The sequence below is a fragment of the Polypterus senegalus genome, chromosome 12 (genome assembly GCF_016835505.1).
Source record: "Polypterus senegalus isolate Bchr_013 chromosome 12, ASM1683550v1, whole genome shotgun sequence".
Lineage (NCBI taxonomy): Eukaryota > Metazoa > Chordata > Cladistia > Polypteriformes > Polypteridae > Polypterus > Polypterus senegalus.
The window spans coordinates 93635514-93657786 of record NC_053165.1 but is presented as its reverse complement, the minus strand read 5'-3'; the positions used below and the strand labels follow the sequence as shown (position 1 = coordinate 93657786).

The 22273-nt window shown below is 39.3% G+C and overlaps 1 protein-coding gene across 3 annotated transcripts in view; it reads left to right on the top strand.

Annotated features, from left to right (window-relative positions):
- The first annotated feature begins 387 nt into the window (after window positions 1-387).
- bnip2 (BCL2 interacting protein 2) overlaps window positions 388-22273 on the top strand; it is a 102494-nt gene continuing 80608 nt past the window's right edge. For 2 of the 3 annotated variants that reach the window (XM_039772952.1, XM_039772950.1), the window contains exon 1: window positions 388-1183. In XM_039772952.1, coding sequence (XP_039628886.1) covers window positions 969-1183 — 215 coding nt within the window. In that variant the 5' untranslated portion in view covers window positions 388-968. The remainder of the gene's footprint in view (window positions 1184-22273) is intronic. The other variant, XM_039772951.1, reaches the window with a different exon arrangement.

The following is a 22273-nucleotide window of genomic DNA, read 5'->3' as shown; positions in this document are numbered from 1 at the left end:
ATCCTCCAAGAAGAGTGGAAGTTGGCATATCTGCAAATTGGGGGCAACTCCACATTAAAATCTATGCATTTGAATGCAATATCATTAAAGTCCCTGTTGGTGTAATGGTCAGGCAACCCAATACTTTTGTCCATATAGTGTAGATCAGAAACGGCAATGCTAACTGACCACCAGTTTCACCTTAAATTCTGAAAAAGACCTCTTAAGAAAATACGCATTTTCACAATTTTTAAACATTTTAAAGAAGTCAAAGAAAATAGAAAACTTTTGAGGCCCGTCGTTCACAAGTGGCAAATTATTTTGGCCGCTCGGTTTTTCTTTTACTTCATTTTGGCTTCTTAGCCTTTGGGGGGCAGTCGCGAGTGGCCCGTGTGGGAGGAGAAAGCGGCTGCTGGGAATCAGTCCGAGTAACGGGGTTTGTGGGAGAGAAAAAAAAAAAAACTCTGTTGACAACTAAATTGGGGGCGAGTCGGAAAGTGTCGGGATCGGCAGCATCCGTGATGCCCGAACACTTTCCGAATCCTGCGTAGCGTATGCATGGGGAAGAGTTAAGAAGAGACCGGCTGCAGGAAGATTTTCGTCCAAATTTGAAGATAAAGGTGCCGCACGATGGCTACAGGAGTCTGGAGTGCATTGGTATAGTCGAATCTCTCAGGAAGGAGGGTGGAAGCAGGCTGTAGAGAGGACAGGGCCACGAAAAAAAAACCAAAAAGGGAAAAGAAAGTACATTAAAAACCGCAGCCCGGCCAGTCCAAACTCGTCTGCTTCCACGAGGCCGCGCCGCAGTCCACGTTCAAGAGCGGCGCCGCGGCGGATGAACGTGGAGAGCCAAGCGAGTTTCCCATTTTGCCAAGCGGACTCCGGCTTGAGTTGGGTTTTGTGGGGGGAACAAGAAGCCACCAGTGGAACACGAGCACGTTCGCCGGTCAACCCGTTTTTCTAAACTTTCGGATATAGAGATCGCGATCATGGCAACGGAGGCGCCCGAAAGCGGGGCAAAACCTGCCAGCGAAACGGACCGAGACACACCCTGGCCGGTCTCCGGAACGCAGGGAAGTGGGACGGCTTCTACAGCGAGTGAGGGCAAGGAGCCTGCAGTGCCCCGTCCACGGCACCGGAGCGCCCCTTCTGCGGCTGCGCGGAGTCCTACGAAGAGCCCGGCTTCTCCGGGGCACAATGGGAGGTGGGTGATCGCTCTTCCTCTTTTACTTACTTTGTCAGGATTATTGTGAAAAGGAACTTTATAATGGCGTGATGACGAATCGCAGCTCGTGTGGAGTAGGGGATGTGAAGAAGGCAGACAAAAATCTCTTTTTACGGGGACTGACCGAAGTGCATTTGTGAAAACGTCAATGGAGTGTCAGTAGAAATATAAAGTACCTAAAATTGTGACATCGCGATGCCAGACTCCCCTCTCGCGCAAGCACACGAGTCTCTTAACTTTTTGAAACGGTGTCCGTGTAAAGTTCGGGGCTGCAAAAAGCAACTCATGGAATCTGCACAGTGTCCGGGACCTGAAGATTGATTAAGGGAGGAAAGGAGGGGCGGGCAGGCAGGGAGAGGGAGGGGGGCACGCGGTAACTGTGCCAGCTGCTGAATAAGACAGGCCATTCTAGTGTTTTGTGGGGGCAGGGTGGGGGGTCACGATCTTCTTTATCTTTTGTGGTCTGCCTGCTGCACAGATTGAGAGCCGCAGTTTACCTTATTTTGTTGGAATTGTCTGATGTCGTCAAGACAGCGGCCCACATCACTTATTGTGCGCATGCAGGCATCGCATTTCTTGGGCCTTTTGTTTCCTCAGCAGCTCCTCGGAAGTGCAGGGATTTCCCCCAGAGAAGCATAAAGGTTTTTAATATTCAGGCCATATTTGTAACGGTAAATGCTGAACACACGGTGCCTTCAGAAAAGTATTCACCCCCTCCCCATTTCGTTATGTTGCTGCCTTGTGGTAAAATCATTTTTTCTTTTATCAAGCAACACTTAATACCCGTTGCAAAGTGAACGCAGAATTTTAGGAATTTTCAAACCATCATTCTTCTTATTTCAGCTGCCACAGTGGATCGTCTTGTTCCATCACTTCCTGTCTTCAACATCTTGGTCTGTAACACCCATCACCTCAACCATAAACCTTCTCTTAGGCCTTCCTCTTTTCCTTAAAAATAGGGAAAAAAAAACCTATAGATTAATACACATGAGAGACACTATAAGATTGATTGATTAATTGATAGTGTGAGTGCCGGGTTAGATGGACTGGCATCCTGACTTGGAGTGCAAGGCGGTTCCTTGCCAGGAAGTGTGGCCACAGTGTTTAGACCGGGATGGACTGTTGTCCTGGGCTGGGAAGTGCGTGGATTCCATTTCTCCGAAGAGTGGCCTGCTCAGAAGGACAGTGGGAGTCTGCTTCCCTGGATTGAGTACAAGCTCCCCTATACACAAAGTGGCAGCATTAGATAGATAGATAGATAGATAGATAGATAGGGCACTATATAATAGATAGATGGATAGATAGATAGATAGATAGATACTTTATTAATCCCAAGGGGAAATTCACATACTCCAACAGCAACATACTGATAAAAAAACAATGTTAAATTAAAGAGTGATAAAAATGCAGGTATAACATTAAGCAACACTTAATACCCGTAACAAAGTGAAAGCATAATTTAAGGAACTTTTGAACCTTTATTAAAAATTAAGAAAAAAACAAAACAAATATTCAGACTCTTTACTGTAACACATGAAATTTAGTAGAGGTGCATCAAATTCTATTGATCACCGTTGAGATATTTCTACACTTTTGTTTGAAGTCCACCTGTGGTTGTTTCGGTCGATTGGACCCGATTAGGAATTCACACTCCTGTCTGTAGAAGGTCCCACAGTTGAGCAAAAGCCAGCCCTCGAGGATGAAGAAACTGCCTGTAGAGCTTAGAGAGAGCTGGAGGCTACACAAAATGTTTGCAGCACTGAAAGTTCCCAAAAGCACAGTTGCCTGGATGATTCTTAAATGGAATAAGTTTAGAACTTCCTAGTGCTGTCTGTCTGGCCAAACTGAGTGGGCTAGAAGGGCTTTGGTAATAGAGGTGACCAAGACCCCAAAGGTTACTTTGGTTGAGTTTGAGAGAACCCGTGTGAAGATGGGAGAAACTTCTAAAAGAGCAACCAACAGTGCAGCACTCCAACAATCTGAGCTTTATAACAGAGTGGCACTAAAGGACTCTCAGACTATGAAAAATAAGAATTCTGGATAAGATTCTAAATAAGAGTAAGATTCCTATTCTAAATAAGATATAAATAAATAAGATTCTTATTCTGAATAAGGCTCTAAATTAGAATAAGATGTAAATACATAAGGTTGTTATTCTAAATTAATAAATTCTTATTGTAAATAAGAGTAAGATTCTGAATAAGATTATAAATAAGAATAAGGTTTCTGTTCTAAATAAGATATAAATAAATAAGATTCTTATTTTAATTCTTATTGTTATTCTAAATAAATAAATATGTTTTTAGTCTAAATAAATAATTTTTTATTCTAAATAAATATGTTTCTAAATAAGAGTAAGATTCTGAAAAATATTTTAAATAAGAATAAGATCTCTATTGTAAATAATATATATAAATAAAAATATAAAAATAAGATTCAAAATAAGAATAAGATTTCTATTCTTAATAAGATATGAATAAATTAATTCTTATTTCAAATAAATAAGATTCTTATTCTGAATAAAGTACGATTCTGAATAAGGCTCTAAATTAGAATCATATTCTAAATAAGATATAAATACGTAAGGTTGTTATTCTAAATTAATAAATATGTTTTGAGTCTAAATAAATAAATACATTCTTATTCTAAATAAATAGATAGATACTTTATTAATCCCAAAGGGAAAAATACATACTTAATCTAAATAAGAGTAAGATTCTGAAAATATTCTAAATAAGAATAAGATCTCTATTCTAAATAATATATATATATATATATATATAAATTAAAATATAAGAGTAAGCTTCTGAGTAAAAGTTCATATTCTAAATAAGATATAAATTAATAAGCTTGTTATTCTAAATAAGAGTAAGATTTTGAATAAGATTCTAAATAAGAATAAGAATTCTATTCTAAATAAGATTCTTATTTTAAATAAATAAATTATTCTAAATAAATAAATAAATACATCCTTCTAAATAATAGTAAGATTCTGAACAAGTTTCTAAGTAAGAGTAAGATTTCTATTCAAAGATATAAATAAGTAAATGAGATTCTTATTCAAAATAAATCCGATTATTATTCTGAATAAGAGTAAGAAGTAAGGCACCTAAAGGACTATAAGAAGTAGGATTCAGTGGTCTGAAGAGGCCGTAATTGAGGCGTTTGGCAGGTAAAGTGCAGCGTCCTTATCCTTTGGGGAGTTTTTCGATGGCTCGTGGCTCAGAATATTTGAATTGTTGAGGTCCACACCTTCTTTTCAGTCCTGCTCTTTTACCTTTTATCTCCATTTGTTATCAGGTCTTGTAGTATCTTCCTCTGTCTCCCCTCTTTGAACCTTTTCTCATTCTCTGTCAACTCTGATGCAGTCCGTCTCTGCTACTTACACCTTTTCACTGAAGATTGCCTCCAGGCCCTTACCCATTCCGTCTGGGAACGTGATCTTTCTCTGTCGATTCATCTTGTTTGGGACCAGAATTCTAAGAACATTGTTTTTACTTGTAAAACTCCCAACCTTTAATGTGCAGATTTCAAATTTCTGCATCGCCTGTATCTCACTGCCTGTAAACATTTTGCTATGGACCCTTGTTCTCCTTTTAATGATCCCCTATTGTTTTCGTTGCTCTTCTAAACCCCCAGGTGCTTTTCTACTTCCTTCATGTTCAGTACTGTCCTCGAGCCTTTTGATGAGCTGGGTTAGTTTCTTTATTTTGCTCTCTCCAGTAATATCTACTTTACTCCTCATTTTCCTTCTCTCGAGTCTTTTTTTTCTTCCTTTTTCAGTAAAGATGCTCTCTTTGGGTGCAGTTGCTGCACAGGTAGTCCTATCTTTGGGCCGACAATCTCCTGACTTGTTAACCCTTTGCTTCTGGATGTCCTCTTTGTACAGCCTTGTGCTTATTGAACTGTCTTCTTCTAGGATTAACTTTACACCCATTTCAAAAATTTCTTGCTTGAGTGAGAGCTCTGACTTAATGTCGATATTTTATTTATTTATTTGTGCAGCTGTGCCTTCTTTCCTCTGTGATTACCGTCAGTTGCTTGAGTGTGTGAGGCTGGGCGGGTCAGCATTTTTATATATAATAATAATAATAATAATCTATCCATCCATTATCCAACCCGTTATATCCTAAAAACAGGGTCACGAGGGTCTGCTGGAGCCAATCCCAGCCAACACAAGGCAGGAAACAAACCCTGGGCAGGGCGGCAGCCCACCGCAGGGCACAAACGCACACAACACAACACTAGGGACAATTTAGGACCCAACCTGCACGTCTTTGGACTGTGGGAGGAAACCCACGCAGACACGGGGAGAACATGCAAACTCCACGCAGGGAGGACCCGGGAAGCGAACCCAGCAGCACTACCCACTGTGCCACCCCTATAATAATAATACATTTAATTTATATAGCGCATTTAATCTAAATGATTATGGACCTGGCTGTGTTAGAAATGCTCTTGTGAAATTGATGTTGAGCTGTTAGTCAAATTTAGCCCAGTATGAAAGCTTGTGGCCTTGTTCATGAGCGTGACCAGTAAAGCATTTGTTCACAATCCAGTGCCCATTCTTGCTTTGCGTCTGCTGTTGCTGGTGTAGCTCTCCGTGATCCTGATTTGGAGTTAGCAATTTGAGAAAATGGGTGGGTTGTTGGAAATAATGTCCAATAATTGAGTGCGTTTACATGCACACACATTGCTGGATTAAGGTGAGTAATCTGGATAAAGCACAAACCTGGTTTCTTACAAATCCACATTTACATCGGCAAGTAGGCTTCTGGGGCTCTCGTTTGCAAAATACGTTGATTTTGTTATAAACTGCACAAAAAAAGAGTTAAACGTTATCAGCGGTGTTCGTAAATCTGAAAATAAGCGTGGCAGCTGTGATACTGTCATCGGATTGGCTGGCCCAGAGCTGACTCAGCTTGGAATGGCCAATAGGGGGAGGCAGCTTGATGGATAAATCCAAATCGTATTGTGTGACATCATCTACTGTTAAATTCTGCTCTGTAATTGTAATATTTTCATTTTACTATTATATTGAGGATTATATTGCTGTGTTCTGTGCATTGTATTGTAATTATCCCTTTTTTTGGACACCCACTGCATGCCTAACCTACCTGGATAGGGCTCTCTCTTTGAACTGCCTTTCCCAAGGTTTCTTTTATTATTATTATTATTATTATTATTATTATTACCACGCTTCTTTTAACTTCACCTGTTTGTTGTCTGGTACAGATCTTGTAACTTCCTATTGTCCAAATGACTTATCACTTCAGATGACAATACATGAATCAATAATCAGTTTCACTAATTGATCAATTAATCCATGTTAATTACCAAATGAAATTTTCGTATGAAGAATAGTACAGTAATCCCTACTCGATTGCGGGGGTTGCGTTCCTGAACCCCCCGCGATAGATGAAAATCTGCGAAGTAGAAACCATATATTTGTATGGTTATTTTTATATATTTTTAAGCCCTTATAAACTCTCCCACACTGTTAACATTATTAGAGCCCTCTAGACATGAAATAAGACCCTTTAGTCAAAAGTTTCAACTGTGCTCCATGACAAGACAGAGATGACAGTTCTTTCTCACAATTAAAAGAATGCAAACATATCTTCTCTTCAAAGGAGTGCGCGCATCAGGAGCAGAGAATTTCAGAGAGAGAGCGTGAGAGAAAAGCAAAAAATCAATACGTGCTTTTAAGTATGCCGAAGCATCGCGATAAGTTTTTAGAGGAGCGTCCGTATCCTCTGTGCAAACAGCCCCTCCGTCAGGCAGAGAGAGTGACAGAGAATGCAAACAATCAAGCACCGCGCGGGAAGCATATCGTATATCATTGATGAGTTTTATTTAATACGTAATACGTGCTCCGATTGGGTAGCTTCTCAGCCATCCGCCAATAGCGTCCCTTGTATGAAATCAACTGGGCAAACCAACTGAGGAAGCATGTACCATAAATTAAAAGACCCATTGTACGCAGAAATCCTCGAACCAGCGAAAAATCTGTGATATATATTTAGATATGCTTACATTTAAAATCCGCGATGGAGTGAAGCCGCGAAAGTCGAAGCGCGATATAGTGAGGGATCACTGTACAAGATTTCACCAATAGGTGGCGCTAGTAACGGATAGAAATATTAAAGCAAGTGTTAAAATATTGATTACAAAATTATACTAAAACAAACCCAAGACTAGAAAGTTGAAAATAATATATATAAAAAAATACTTTTTAAAAACCACACTTATATCGAATTAAAAAGTGTACTAAAAAGTAAAAGATAATTCTCTAATACATCACTTGTAAAATAAAAGCGTGGGCCTTACACCCAGTGCTACTGGAATAACAACAACGCAGGTATTTTACTTTAGTAGGATAAGTACTGGGGACAACCCCGTTTAAAAAGCGTGTAGTGAACAGCAGCAAAATCCTGTGCTGCGATGGCTTCTTCCTAAAACACCTGAACCTAATTCCTCCAGTCCATGCACTTTAAACTGCCGCCGTGGTATCGGGGAGAGAGCAAAAGTGTGACCTGACATTTGTGCGATAGACATATGAGCGCCGATTAAAACGCGGCGTCAAAATCACGAAAGTTTCATTAAATATGAATTACTAGTTTAAAGCATATATAATAATGTTTATTTTAGAAGTCAATATTATGAGACGCGGCACGCAGATAGTCCTTAAGATCACGCCCTGCATATGTAGGAAGAATTGCAGCAAGACGTCTTGATAGTTGAGAGTATTTAGACTTGCTGGCTGCCTGACTGCTGGTAATTCCGCTTTGTATACGACCCGCTATACCAACCCTCGACTGAGTTATTTGTTCGCGGCATGCCATCAGCAGTTATAACAGTTATAACCTAGAACATAATGTGTACGTACTCGTCCCACTCTCTTGGCCTCTCTCTCGATTTTGTCGTGGCGATTTTGTTGCCGCGCATTTGTCGAAAACCAGTTAGCGGGTGTGTCGGCGCCCATTTGTCCGTCGCGGTTTTGTCGGGGCGCATATGTCTATCGCGCTTTTGTCGGTGAACCGAGCAAAAGATAACTGAATAAAAGACATGATGCTAAGAGAGTTTCTTTTTAATTTTATTTTTTTATTCATTTTAATTAAAAGCAAATAACAACCCATGCAATCAAATCCACTGCAAGACAAAAGCTTAATTCCCCCACAACAAACAATTTTTGGTCTTCAGCATCCAAGTTGTTCCTGCAAAATTCCTTATCTCATCCACCCATCTTGAATTTGGCCACATCAAAGATGGCCAGCTCAGAACTAATCCTAATTTTGAGTAGTTTTACCCAAAGAGAGCAATCTCTGCTCGCTAGACTTTTTGTAGGTTATAAAGAGGCACTAAAAACACTGAAGGCACTGCTTCGGATTTTAAGACCTGCTGCCATGAGTCGTCGTGTAAACTCACCTCCGAATTCAAAAAGTCAGCAGAACCTGCTTCTCCGATGCCTGTTTCTTAGTCTTTTACTCAACTTTACTCTACAGTGGTGTGCAAAAGTATTTTATCCCCTTGAAAGTCATCACCTGTCCACATATGTATCCATTTAGTATTTTTAATGTGAACTCTTATGCTGTAACAATATATTTCCAAGTCAAAATAAACCGTTTTCTTTAGATATTTAACCATAGAAGAAAAAAAATCTTCCGTCGTCCAGAAAATTATGATGACTCAAGGGGACTGAATACTTTTTAGTAAGAAAGAGAGATTTGATTCAAACTTAGTTTTGTAAACTTTCACTTGTTTGTATGGAAAGTTATTTGATTTAAATAAATTCAATAAAATGTTTAAAAAAAAAAAGAGAAAGAAAATGGGTGATTTATGGTATGTGCGAAGTGTCAGGTGTCTTCATACGCAAATGCGAGAAGTCGTACAGGTAACAATATACTGTGCATGCTGCAGAATTAGGAGCCAACTTATATTGAACCTTTCTACAGTGGCTAGAAAAAGTACTAATCTGTTATGTGATGAAGTTCGTTTCAACTGAAGGAAGGTTAAAATGGAAATGGCTGATAAATGTGTGCGCCACACTTTAACGTCATTTTAAATGCATTGTGTGATGTGATCAGCTTGTCTCTTAATGGTGTAGGATGTTAGAAGTGACTCTCCTCCACATGCTGATTAGTCTGCTCAAACTCCATCGAAGTAATGTGTCCTTTGAAACATTATGCTCTTCTTCTTACCTAACGTCTGCGGAAAAGAGCCAGCGATATGCTCCTCTGCCACCTTGTTTTTTCTCAATGGTAAATAGTAAAGGGGCCACTCCGTAGTCCTGACTGGCAGATGATCAAAGAACTGGCGTTCACTTTACTGAGTTGGTGCTTTTTGACAGTTTGAACAAGAGGAGAACTAAAAAAAAAAAAAAGAATGGACGCGATCAAAGATATTGCGGCTTATGTAAATCTCAGTGTATATTCAAGTACAGGCAGAATACGTCTCGTAATGCAGCAGCAAACATTATTTTGTATGCCTTTCTAAATTAAACAGCATTCTAGAGTATGTTTTGATTGTTTACATACAGTATTCCCATAATTAGAAGTGACTTGCTTAACGTAACAATGTGAAACGGCAACCTGTGGTATTTATAGTGCAATTATTTATCCAACGAGGCCTCATCCACTGAACCTTAGTTGCTTTCTGGGTTTACACTTCTGCACAGCCCGACTCTTGCATACCGAAGGCTGCTTTATTGCTTACTTATAGCTGAACACAACCCTTCTAGTCAAGTCTTGCATTTTTAGCAGCACTAAAGGCTGCTGCTTGCCTTATGGATATTCAGCTATGGCAGTGAGCTAACTTTAGCACTGAAAAATTTACCTTGTACCTAATTTTGTCAGAGCAATCTCCCGACTGATTCTTTCTGTAGGCTTCAGTTTCTGTTTATGTTACCTATTGCTTAACAGTCGGATCAGGTTAATGAAAAAAATCCTTTAAAAATAATCTTTCTTACAATTTTGTTAAACAAGAATGTCATCCACATTCATGACAACTTTTTAAAAGAAGAATGTCTCTTTTATTGAGTCCCCAGTTGATGATAAAACACATATATATATATATATATGTCACCCTACAATATATACAATATATATATATATATATATATATATACAATATATATATATACAATTATATATATATATATATATACATATATATATATATATATATATATATATATATATATACACTATATATATATATATATATATATATATATATATATATATATATATATATATATATATATATATATATATATATATATATATATATATATATATATATATATATATATATATATATATATATATATATATATATATATATATATATATATACTATATATATATACTATATATATATACTATATATATATACTATATATACTATATATATACTATATATATATATATATATATATACTATATATATATATATATATTATATATACAATATATATATATACAATATATATATATATATATACAGGGTGACACAGAAAAACGGGAACTTCTGAAATGCGTAGTGTCAGTCATGTACAGTAGGCAGCACTGCGGAACAGGGACCTTGAGCTGTAAACAGTCTCGCCATTTAGTAATTTAGTAATCAATTGCAAGGCAATCAATGGCAGCTGTGCGAGAATTGTTCGGTAACCGTGTCATCTCAAGATTCGGTGACATTCCCTGGCCGTCAAGATCACCGGATTTGTGATTTTTTTTCTTGTGGGGTTACCTTAAAAGTCGGGTCTACACGACTCGACCAAGGACACTGAATGAATTGAAACAAAGAATTCAAGACGAAATTTGTGGTATCCCAGCTGAGATGTTGCAGCGATCAATGGGGAACCTCAACAGCAGATTGGAAGAATGCATACGTACAGGAGGACGCCATCTACAGGACGTAATTTTCAGACATTGATAATTTGGATTGCTGTCTCTTAAAAGACAAGCTGTTGTGGTTCAATTGCTGTCAATAAAATTTTTTTGTTGGATTTCTTCTATTTTTATTGGGTTTTTCAAAAGTTACCGTTTTTCTGTGTCACCCTGATATATATATATAGTGTACTATAGAGGATGAGATGTCTACAATTCTACTGATTTGTCTTTGAGGATCATTAAAGTGATTCACAGATGCATCTCAACCCATCCCTGCTCTTGAAGGACTAGACCAGGTACGGCCAACTACGATCCTTGAGAGTGTCACAGTGGCTACGGGTTTTCATTCTAACCATTTTCTTAATTAGTGTTTTTTCTACTAATTAACTTCATTTAATTTAAAGTGATCCCCTGCTATATCGCGGATTTTTCCGTGGAACATATCTAACATTTAAGCGATACAGTAAATCATTAAACATATGTACATTGTACGCTACGGCAGACAAAGAGTTTTACGTTACAGTACCAAGATGATTTCTTACAAGGCCTGTTATTGGCTGAAAGAGGAGACTCGACCAATCAGAGCGGGATTTTCATTCTCTTGGGCTCTGATTGGCTGCTGCTAACGTGGCGTAATCTCGCAAGAACAGTGAGCGTGCATCCCCAGCGCACCTCAGTTCTCTGTGTGTCGCGTACCTTGCTTGTGGTCCGATTGTTGTGAGCAAACTTTTTGTGAACTTTTCGTTTTGTTTTAAGTCCTACGATGGCTCCCAAGCATCCTGCATCTTCTAAGAAGGGAAGGAAAGCGTTATGTGGACGTTGCTTGCCATTACGGCTTGAATGAATCGACGTTATGCTACATTATTATTATTATTATTATTATGTTACTCATATCCTTAGCCCGACATCCACATATCATGTGTGTTTTAATAAGTTTACATGTGTTTAAAGCGTGTGGGAGGGGTATGTTAAGGCTTAAACTATAATAAAATGTCTATTTATATGGTCTTTCTATATTGCCGATTTTCACCTACCGCTGATGGGTCTGGAACGTAACTTCCACGATAGGTGGGGGATCACTGTATTTTCTATTTAAGACTCGGACCCTTTAAATCAGGGCAGAGGAACGTCGGTCCTGGAGGGCTGCAGGCTTTTGTTCCAATCCAATTGGTTCATGAGAAATCATGCATTGCTGATGACATTTTTCAGCTTCATTTTAGTTGTCTCGCTTGTTAAAAGTTTGAACCCTTAATTGATCATTTTTGTCTTAAACAGCAGTATTCATTGTTTTTAACGGCTCCTTATTAGCAATAAAATGCAAATGACAAAGGAACCAGCAGTTCTCTATCTAACTTGGCTCCATTTCCAGCCGTGTGTATTCATCATTCACTGTTTGGTTTAATTGAGTACTCAAACTGAAGAGAAAGTGAAGAACTGAAAATTACTCATCCGTTTTAGGCTTCATATCACTTGGATGATGTGATACATATATTATTAGAAAGGAAAAAAAATCAATGATTTAAGAATGAACTTACATGGTTGAGTTAAAACACTAACAAGCCATGAAATTAAATAAGATCTGTTATTGGTGAGGATTTGCTTCTTATTAAGCATCTGGGTTGGAACAAAAACCTGCAGCCACTGCGGCTCTGCAGGATCAGAGTTGGCCACCCCTGGACTAGAGTTATTTTGGCAGAACCTTCTACCTCACCTGCTTCACATCACCATCTTATTTCAAATTGTCACGTCATCATTAGTCCTAAACTACCCCGCCCTAATTTTTTTGGAACATGCTGCAGGTGCCAGTTTTGGTGTAAACATTGTCATACACGTGTGCGTGGGAGTCTAGTTAAGGAATCATGTGATGGTAGTGACCCACCAGACCAAGAGTTGGCGCTGTTTGCTCATGCCTTCTCTCTCCCTCTGTCTGCAGAACAGGAGATTGACAGCTGCTCATCCTATGATGTCACTTACATTGTCTGGCCTCCTGGACCCACCCCTTCCTGCCTGGGAGCAACATAAGCAGCAGTTTGACCATCGGGGAGTTGGATTTGGAACCCCGTCTGAAAAGACTTTTCTGCATTTATTGTGTGCTTTCTTTTAATGAATTAATTAATTTTTTTACTTCAGTTGTACAGGGTCACCCGGTGGTGCCCCACACCTCTCACACTGTTGTGTCTCCCTTTTTACAATATATTTCTTCAAAAAATACCTAAAGCAGTTTGATTAGGTATAACATGAAAAACATTGACCATGTCAGAGTAATTTTACAGATCACTCCTTTTTGGAACTGAGGCTGTAGTTACCCAAAGGGGAAATGCCAACCCAGTCAAAAATGAAGTTCAGACCATTTGAAATTGGTGGCATCTGTTTAGATTTCAGTAAGGCACATGTTCCTACTCAGAATCTGGTAGTGCTTTCATGAAGTGATCTGACTTTAAACTGTCATTACTCTTTTGGATTTGTCTTCTGCGTCAGAACTATTTATCTCCGCACAAGTTGGTGTGACAGGCTATTTGAATGCACAGTGACTGTCCCTGACTGTCAAATGCCAGCACTGGATTTCCCTCCCCCATGTTCTCTGTTGCCAGCTGCAGTTTTCAGTTATGTACCCTACGGCACACACACACACACCCACACACACCGAGTTCCTATTCTTAGGTGCCTTGTATAGTCTCTCCGGCTTCTGCTTTATTAGTCATCGCAAGCTGATTTGGAGGGAAGAGCCTGCAGTAACCTATAATGGCGGGGCTGTGACTAAATCCAATTTGCTCCTTACAAACTCAATTTGCACAAAGCCCAGGCTGTTTGCAGTAACGTTTGTAGTTTGGAGAAAGTATGTCATTGATAAACAGTAATAGTGAATGAGAAAAGTCCATTTAAGACTTTGTTAAATGCTGCGACTCAAACCACTTATACCTGAACACCAGCAAGACCAAGGAACTGGTAGTGGATTTTAGGAGGCCCAGGCCCCTCATGGTGACTGTGTGCAGAGGGTGCAGACCTATAAATACCTGGGAGTGCAGCTGGATGATAAATTGGACTGGACTGCCAATACTGATGCTCTGTGCAAGAGAGGACAGAGCCGACTATACATCCTTAGAAGGTGGCGTCCTTCGACATCTGCAATAAGATGCTGCAGATGTTCTACCAGACGGTTGTGGCGAGCGCCCTCTTCTACGCGGTGGTGTGCTGGGAAGGCAGCATAAAGATGAAGGACGCCTCACACCTGGACAAACTTGTTAGGAAGGTAGGCTCTATTGTAGGAATGGAGCTGGACAGTTTAACATCTGTGGCAGAGCGATGGGCGCTGAGCAGACTCCTGTCAATCATGGAGAATCCACTGCATCCACTGAACAGGATCATCTCCAGACAGAGGAGCAGCTTCAGAGGCAGACTGCTGTCACCGTCCTGCTCCACTGACAAATTGAGGAGACCCCACACTATGCGACTCTTCAGTTCCACCCAGGGGGATAAACGTTAACATTATACAAAGTTATTGTCTGTTATACCTGCATTATTATCACTCTTTAATTTAATATTGTTTTTTATCAGTATGCTGCTGCTGGAGTATGTGAATTTCCCCTTGGGATTAATAAAGTATCTATCTATCTATCTATCTATCTATCTATCTATCTATCTATCTATCTATCTATCTATCTATCTATCTATCTATCTATCCATCCATCCATCCATCCATCCAGCTATATCCTAACTACAGGGTCACAGGAGGCAATCCCAGCCAGCACAGGGCGCAAGGCAGGAAACAAACCCCGGGCAGGGCGCTAGCCCACCACAGGAGAAAAGAAATCATTTATTGTAATTGAAGTGGACAATACAAAACACTCTGTCAAACTTAAGTATGTGAAAGTTTAAGTAGTACTGGTAACTAAATGAGTGAATCTACAGAGACCTCCATAATGTTTGGGACAAAGACACATTTTTCCTTGATTTACCCCTCTGCTCCACAGTTCCAAATTTTAAATTGAACCATTCAGATTAAAGTACAAATTACAAACTTTCATTTGCAGACTTTCATTTAAGGGGATTTACATACATTTCGGTTACAAAATACTTTTTTTACATGCTTTTGTCAACCCAGCAGCCCCCCGCCCTCACCCCAGACCCCACAAACACACACACACACTTTTCAGGGCAGCATCATGTTTGTGACACAGCAATGGCAGGGCTATTAAAGCCGTCATATTTAGTGCTTTGTCGCATATCCCAGCATGCAGTGACTGCTTGAAATCTACGATTCATAGACAGCACCAGGTACTGAGGGTCTTCTCTGGTGATGCTCTGCCAAGCCTCTAATGCAGCCATCTTTAGGCCCTGCTTGTTTCGGGGGGCTTGTCCTCTTAAGTATCCTCTTCAGCATATGGAAGGTCTGCTCAGTTGGATTAAGAATTTTCCCCTTTTAGCTTTGAAGAACCACCGTGTTACCTTATATGTTGTAGGATGAAGTGCCGTCCAATGAGTTTGGAGGGATTTACCTCGACTTGAGAAAAATCAGATGTTTCTACACACCTCAGCATTCATTGTGCCACTGCTGTCAGCAGTTCAGTCATCAATGGAGTGTGCCAGGACCTGTGGCTGCCATACATGCCCAAGCCATAACACCCTCGGCACCATATTTAACAGATGAGGTGGTCTGCTTTGGATGTCGGGCAGTTCCTTGTGGTCTCTACACTTTGCTCTTGCCATCACTCTGATGAGGTTCATCTTTGTCTCGTCTGTCCACAAGACCTTTTTCTAGAATTCTGCAGGCTCTTTGAAGTCCTTTTACACAAACTGTAATCTGGCCATCCTGTTTATGAGGTTTGCATCTTACAGTGTGGCCTCTGTATTTCTGTTCATGACGTTTTCTGCTGATAGTCATCTCTCTCTCTCTCTCTCTCTCACACACACACACACACACGCATATACATCTGCCCCTTGTAGACTGTGTCTGGTCTGTCTGACAGGCATTTGGGGCTTTTTCTTGACCGTAGTGAGGATTCTTCAGTCGTCATCAGCAGTGGAGGTCTTCCTTGGCCTACCAGTCCCATTGTGATTACTGAGCCCACCAGTGTGTTTTTTCTTCATGATATTCCAGACAGTTGATTTCCGTCATCTTAAGGTTTTACTGATGTCTTGAATGGTTTTCGTCTTGTTTTTCAGCCTTATGAAGGCTTCTTTCACTTTCATTGGCACAGCTCTGGTCCTCATGTTGAACAATAGCAAACTACAGACTCAAAAGGGTAGAAACAAGCCGAGGTATCTTATGAAGCAGAGAAATCCACCTGAGGAATCACAAACGCCTGTCAAGCCAATTGTCCCAAACGTTATGGTGCCCTGAAATGGAGCGACTGTGTTATAGTGTTGTGTCACTGAAATATATAAAAGGCTGCAATGTGCACTTTGCTCACTTCTAAATTGGCTGATTTGTAATTTAAAACTGTGGAGCAGAGGGGGAGATGGAGATAAAGTGTGTCTTATGGGAGGGTACTACATGATCAGTTATTCTTAAAAGAAGCCATTACTTTTTTTCTGCCTCGTTTTCTTAGAAGGGGATCTGGATTCAAGGTAATAGCACAGAATCCTTTGCTGTCTTGTTTCGCTAGAGCATTAGAACAGTCTAGACGTGAACAGGCCATTCAGCCCAACAAAGCCCACCAGTTCTGTCCATTTAATTCTTCTAATATAACATCAAGTCCAGTTTTGAAGGCCCCTAAAGTCCACCTGTCTACCACACGACTTGGTCGCTTATTCCAAGGGTCTGTGGTTCAATGTGTGAAGAAAAAAGAGAGCGCAAAGATGTTTGTGTGTCTGATGTGTTATGTTACTTAACATAAGTGAAAAATGAAATAGATCAACTTATCTGATTTAAAAACGCCATTGCAGTGTTAATATTTTATGTTTCATTTATATGATATGAACTTTTTTTTATAATTATGGTTGTGTGTGTTGCCAGGGGCAACTGTCTGCAAACTTAGTGAGTCAAGAATATTTTGTAGTCTTCAGAACAGTCGTCTTCTTCTTCTTTTTTCAGGTGCTTCCGTTAGGGGTTGCCAGAGCGGATCATCTTTATTCATATCTTCCTGTCCTCTACATCTTGCTCTGTCACACCCGTCACCTGCATGTCCTTTCTCACCACATCCATAAACCTTCTCTTAGGCCTTCCTCTTCTGCTGTTCCCTGGCAGCTCTACCCTTAGCATCCTTCTCCCAATATACCCTTCATCTCTCCTCTGCACATGTCCAAACCAACGTAATCTCGCGTCTCTGATTTTGTCTCCCAACCATCCAACCTGAGCTGACCCTCTAATGTCCACATTTCTAATACTGTCTGTCCTCGTCACACCCAATGCAAATCTTAACATCTTTAACTCTTTCAGCTTCAGCTCTGTCTTCTGCTTTCTGGTCAGTGCCACCGTCTCCAACCCATATAACATAACATAGCTGGTCTGACTACCGTCCTGTAGACCTTCCCTTTCTCTATTGCTGATACCCGTCTGTCATAAATCACTCCTGTCACTCTTCTCCACCCATTTCACCCTGCCTACACTCTCTTCTTCACTCCTCTTCCAAAATCCCCATTACTCTGTACTGTTGATCCCAAGTATTTAAACTCATCCACCTTCGCCAACTCTACTCCTTGCATCCTCACCATTCCACTGACCTCCCTCTCATTCACACACATGTATTCTGTCTTGGTGGTCCTACTAACCTTCATTCCTCTCCTCTCTAGAGCATATCTCCACCTCTCCAGGGTCTCCTCAACCTGCTCCCTACTAATCGCTACAGATCACAATGTCATCAGCAAACATCACAGTCCACGGGGACTCCTGTCTAATCTCGTCTGTCAACCTGTCCATCACCATTGCTAATAAGAAAGGGCTCAGAGCTGATCCCTGAAGTAATCCCACCTCCACCTCCGTCACTCCTACCACAGACCTCACCACTGTCACACTTCCCTCGTACATATCGTGTACAACTCTTACAACTTCTCTGATACTCCCGACTTCCTCATACAATAAGTCTTCAGAGCAGTAAATCTGGTTATTTTCCCACTAACTTCCTTTGGTTCTTCGATGGTAGTACATTAAGAATTTAAAAAAAATATGTGTAGAATAACTTAGTATATTTCTGCACAATTATTTAATTAGTACAGTAAGTAAAAGACATATTCACAACTCTGTATTTCTCATATGCTGTTATTTCCTTTTAACAAATACAAAGAACAGAGATGAGTGTCCACCCTAGGAAAAGTGCCTTCTTCACGATGCTACCACTTGTACAACTCCATTTCATTTTCAAAAGCCTGCGATTCCAATGCAGTGTTTATATCCAAAGTTTCCAATTTTCCAACAAACATGCTGTTGTTAAATCTGCTTCATTTTCAAAAGTCATAAAGGCTGGATCAGAGTTGGCCAATGAAATTGCAGTCTTTCATAATGTAGCAGATAGATTTTGTAATATGTTTTCAGTGGCAGAAATTGAATGTCATTGCACAATTTTCTAGTACTTTGTTTGTGTTTCCATAGATGATGTAACAGTTGAGCGTTTGTGAGTAGCAGTACTTACTTTTTATTTCAATAAAATTATATATATATTTTTTCTTCCATTCATCACACATAGTCTTCGATTACTCGCACCTTTTCTTTGAATAGTTGGTGGCATGTATTCATAATACCGCTGGCAGTCTGACAACTGCCACCTCAGAAGGAGGGGTGTCTGAAAAAAATAGAGTTCAGTCACACTTTTAAAAAATATAACGCTAATTCTGATTATCTATATATTGTGAATATCCCCTTGGGATTAATAAAGTATCTATCTATCTATCGACTGACCGACCGACCGACATGATTTTTGTGTTACTAGTCTGTCAACATATTGCAACAAGTTGCATCTTGCTACAAAGCTGCAGTTTAAACATAGTTAGTCTTTTTTATTATTTCTTACTAGCCGTCCCCCACTGCTCCGCCTGCATAGTAGTGAAACAGGACAAACTTTAAAAATCAATAAACAAACAGGCATCACTAGCTAAGCGGAGGCAAGATACACTGCAAAACGCAGAGTAGAGCGACTCGAACGGAGGCTGACGCGTGAGTGAGGAGGGCCCTGGCCAGCTCCCTACTCCTGACATCGCACTTCCACCTCCTCTTGGCCTGCAGTGTCTGTTATGGCTTCAAATAAATATATCACTCCTTGCAAACGAACTATAATACTATAGTACTATACTATAATAGCACGATGAGAGAAGTAGAAAAATCAACCAAAATTTCAAGCAAATGATAGGAAAAAAACCCAATCTAAATCTGTTAAGTAGTTCTCTCGTGAAAAGCGGACATACATACAGACAGACAGACGTTGGATTTTTATTTTTATTTATATATATATATATATATATATATATATATATATATATATATATATATATATATATATATATATATATATATAATATATGTGTGTGTGTGTATGTATATATATATATATATATATGTATGTATATGTAATATACCTGTATATATTATACAGATACAGCAATATTATGTTTATTAAGATGACATTGTTTTGTTCCCCACTATTATTGCGTCTACATATTTCTCTATTTTTGAAAATGCAGCTACAAATTTAGAGGTAAATTTATCGTTAATAGAGCTGCTTAGGCAGCACAAATACAAGTGCAGAATGAGGACATTATGCCTGGGAGTTTCCAAAGTCCTAATACTCAATTGGCAAAATGTTATAATTGTGATTATTAGATTTATAAATTCTGAGTGACAAATGTTAATTTTTTTTATTTTGCCAGGGTAATAATACTTTCAGGGCGGCACGGTGGCGCAGTGGTAGCGCTGCTGCCTCGCAGTTAGGAGACCCGGGTTCACTTCCTGGGTCCTCCCTGCGTAGAGTTTGCATGTTCTCCCCGTGTCTGTTTGGGTCTCCTCCCACAGTCCAAAGACATGCAGGTTAGGTGCACTGGCGATCCTAAATTGTCCCTAGTGTGTGTTTGGTGTGTGGATGTGTGTGTGTGCCCTGCTGAGGGCTCACGCCCTGCCCAGGGTTTGTATCCTGCCTTGCACCCTGTGTTGGCTGGGATTGGCTCCAGCAGACCCCTGTGACCCTGTAGTTAGGATATAGCGGGTTGGATAATGGATAGATGGATCAGAGGAAAACAATGATGACACTTAGTAGGCTGTTGAAAGCCTAGGAATTAAAATGTATTTTAAATATGTGATTCATTTTCTCTCTTTGTGGATAACTAGGTACAAATATGCAAATCATATCACAAAACCTTCACTTCTACACACACACATATATACAGTAAGTATATATATATATATATATATATATATATATATATATAGGGGTGGCACGGTGGTGCAGTGGTAGCGCTGCTGCCTCGCAGTTAGGAGACCTGGGTTCGCTTCCCGGGTCCTCCCTGCGTGGAGTTTGCATGTTCTCCCCGTGTCTGCATGGGTTTCCTCCGGGCGCTCCGATTTCCTCCCACAACCCAAAGACATGCAGGTTAGGTGGATTGGTGATTCTAAATTGGTCCTGGTGTGTGCTTGGTGTGTGGGTGTGTTTGTCCTGCGGTGGGTTGGCACCCTGCCCAGGATTGGTTCCTGCCTTGTGCCCTGTGTTGGCTGGGATTGGCTCCAGCAGACCCCCGTGACCCTGTATTCGGATTCAGCGGGTTAGAAAATGGATGGATGGATGGAGATATATATATATATATATATATATATATATATATATATATATATATATATATATATATATATATATATATATATATATATATATATATATATATATATATATAAATATATATATATATATATATATATATAAAATATATATATATATATATATATATATATATATATATATATATATATATATAAATATTTTATATATATATATTAGAGTGCCAGTGACAATCAAAATTTTTATATTCTCATGTCTTAGCCCCTAGTTTTGTTCCTCTAGTTACCATGATAAATTACAAAGTTTTATGGCAATCAAACAATATCTTCTGTTTGATGGAAACAAAAACCAAAGTGAAAATAAGGAAACATTATCTTTTTGGCCAGAGAATCCAATCCAATTTTTGGTTGACCTCTGAATTTTAATATCACTTTGAGACTGGTCCACTAGAAAAACCCCACTAGAAACTACCTTAAGCTGAATAATTGATTAAGAAAAAATAAAGCTTCATCTTTATTTAATATTTTCTATTTAAGTTACTGCAAAAGATGTACATTATATGGGGCTTACAGGAAACATGAACAAGAAAGATGTCACCCTGCCGTACTTGCTGACTCGGTTTGTCTTTCAAAGACACTGCTTGTTCTTTAGCATGTTTTTAAAAGTAGGGCTTCTTGTTCATCTCTGTTTTAATTATAGGTTACAGACCATTTCAGGCTAAGTAGAAGTTTCCTGTAACTCAGACTAGAAATTCTTTTTAAATGCAGCATGTCTGACTCTACTCAAGGTGTTTTCCCCTTTTAATGTAGTTAATTTGCCCCAGTCATGGGGGGCTTTGACATAAAATGACAACAGACTAGTTGGTTCATTTGTGCGTTTTGATGTACATCTTTAAACTCGTGATCACCACTGTCTCCAGCTTGCTGAAATACACTTGCATTTAATCGGCAGAAGAGACTCCAAGTGAATATATATCACCCAAGAAGAAAAATACTACCTTGAGACCAACCATAGATTGTTAGGTTTGTCCTATTGTAGATGATGCAAATGACGCGTTTTCTGCAGAGACTGGCAATTTCAAAATAGTCAAGCCCAAACTTTAAGCAGTTTGTCATTAGCAGCTTAAGTAATGAACCGTTTTGGTATTAACAGCATTACACAACTGGATCTAAATATACGTATGACCGCCACTGTGTTTACTTTTGAACTTCATAATAAAGATCCTAAGATGTTAGGGGACAGACAATAAGGACAAGATGACATTTGTCCTAGAAGTGACGATGTCTGTGTAGAGTGAACTCTGGCCAACACTGTGCACACTTCAAATGGAAGTGAAGCAGATGAGTCAGGGTTTTGTTGAAAGCATGTATTCTTATGTGATGAGGCTCATTTTATTAATGGAGAGAGAAAAAAGCTTTATTTTCTACTTTTCTGCGGTAGTTTTGTTAATGTGTGGATTTGTGCAGTCAAGCCATCCT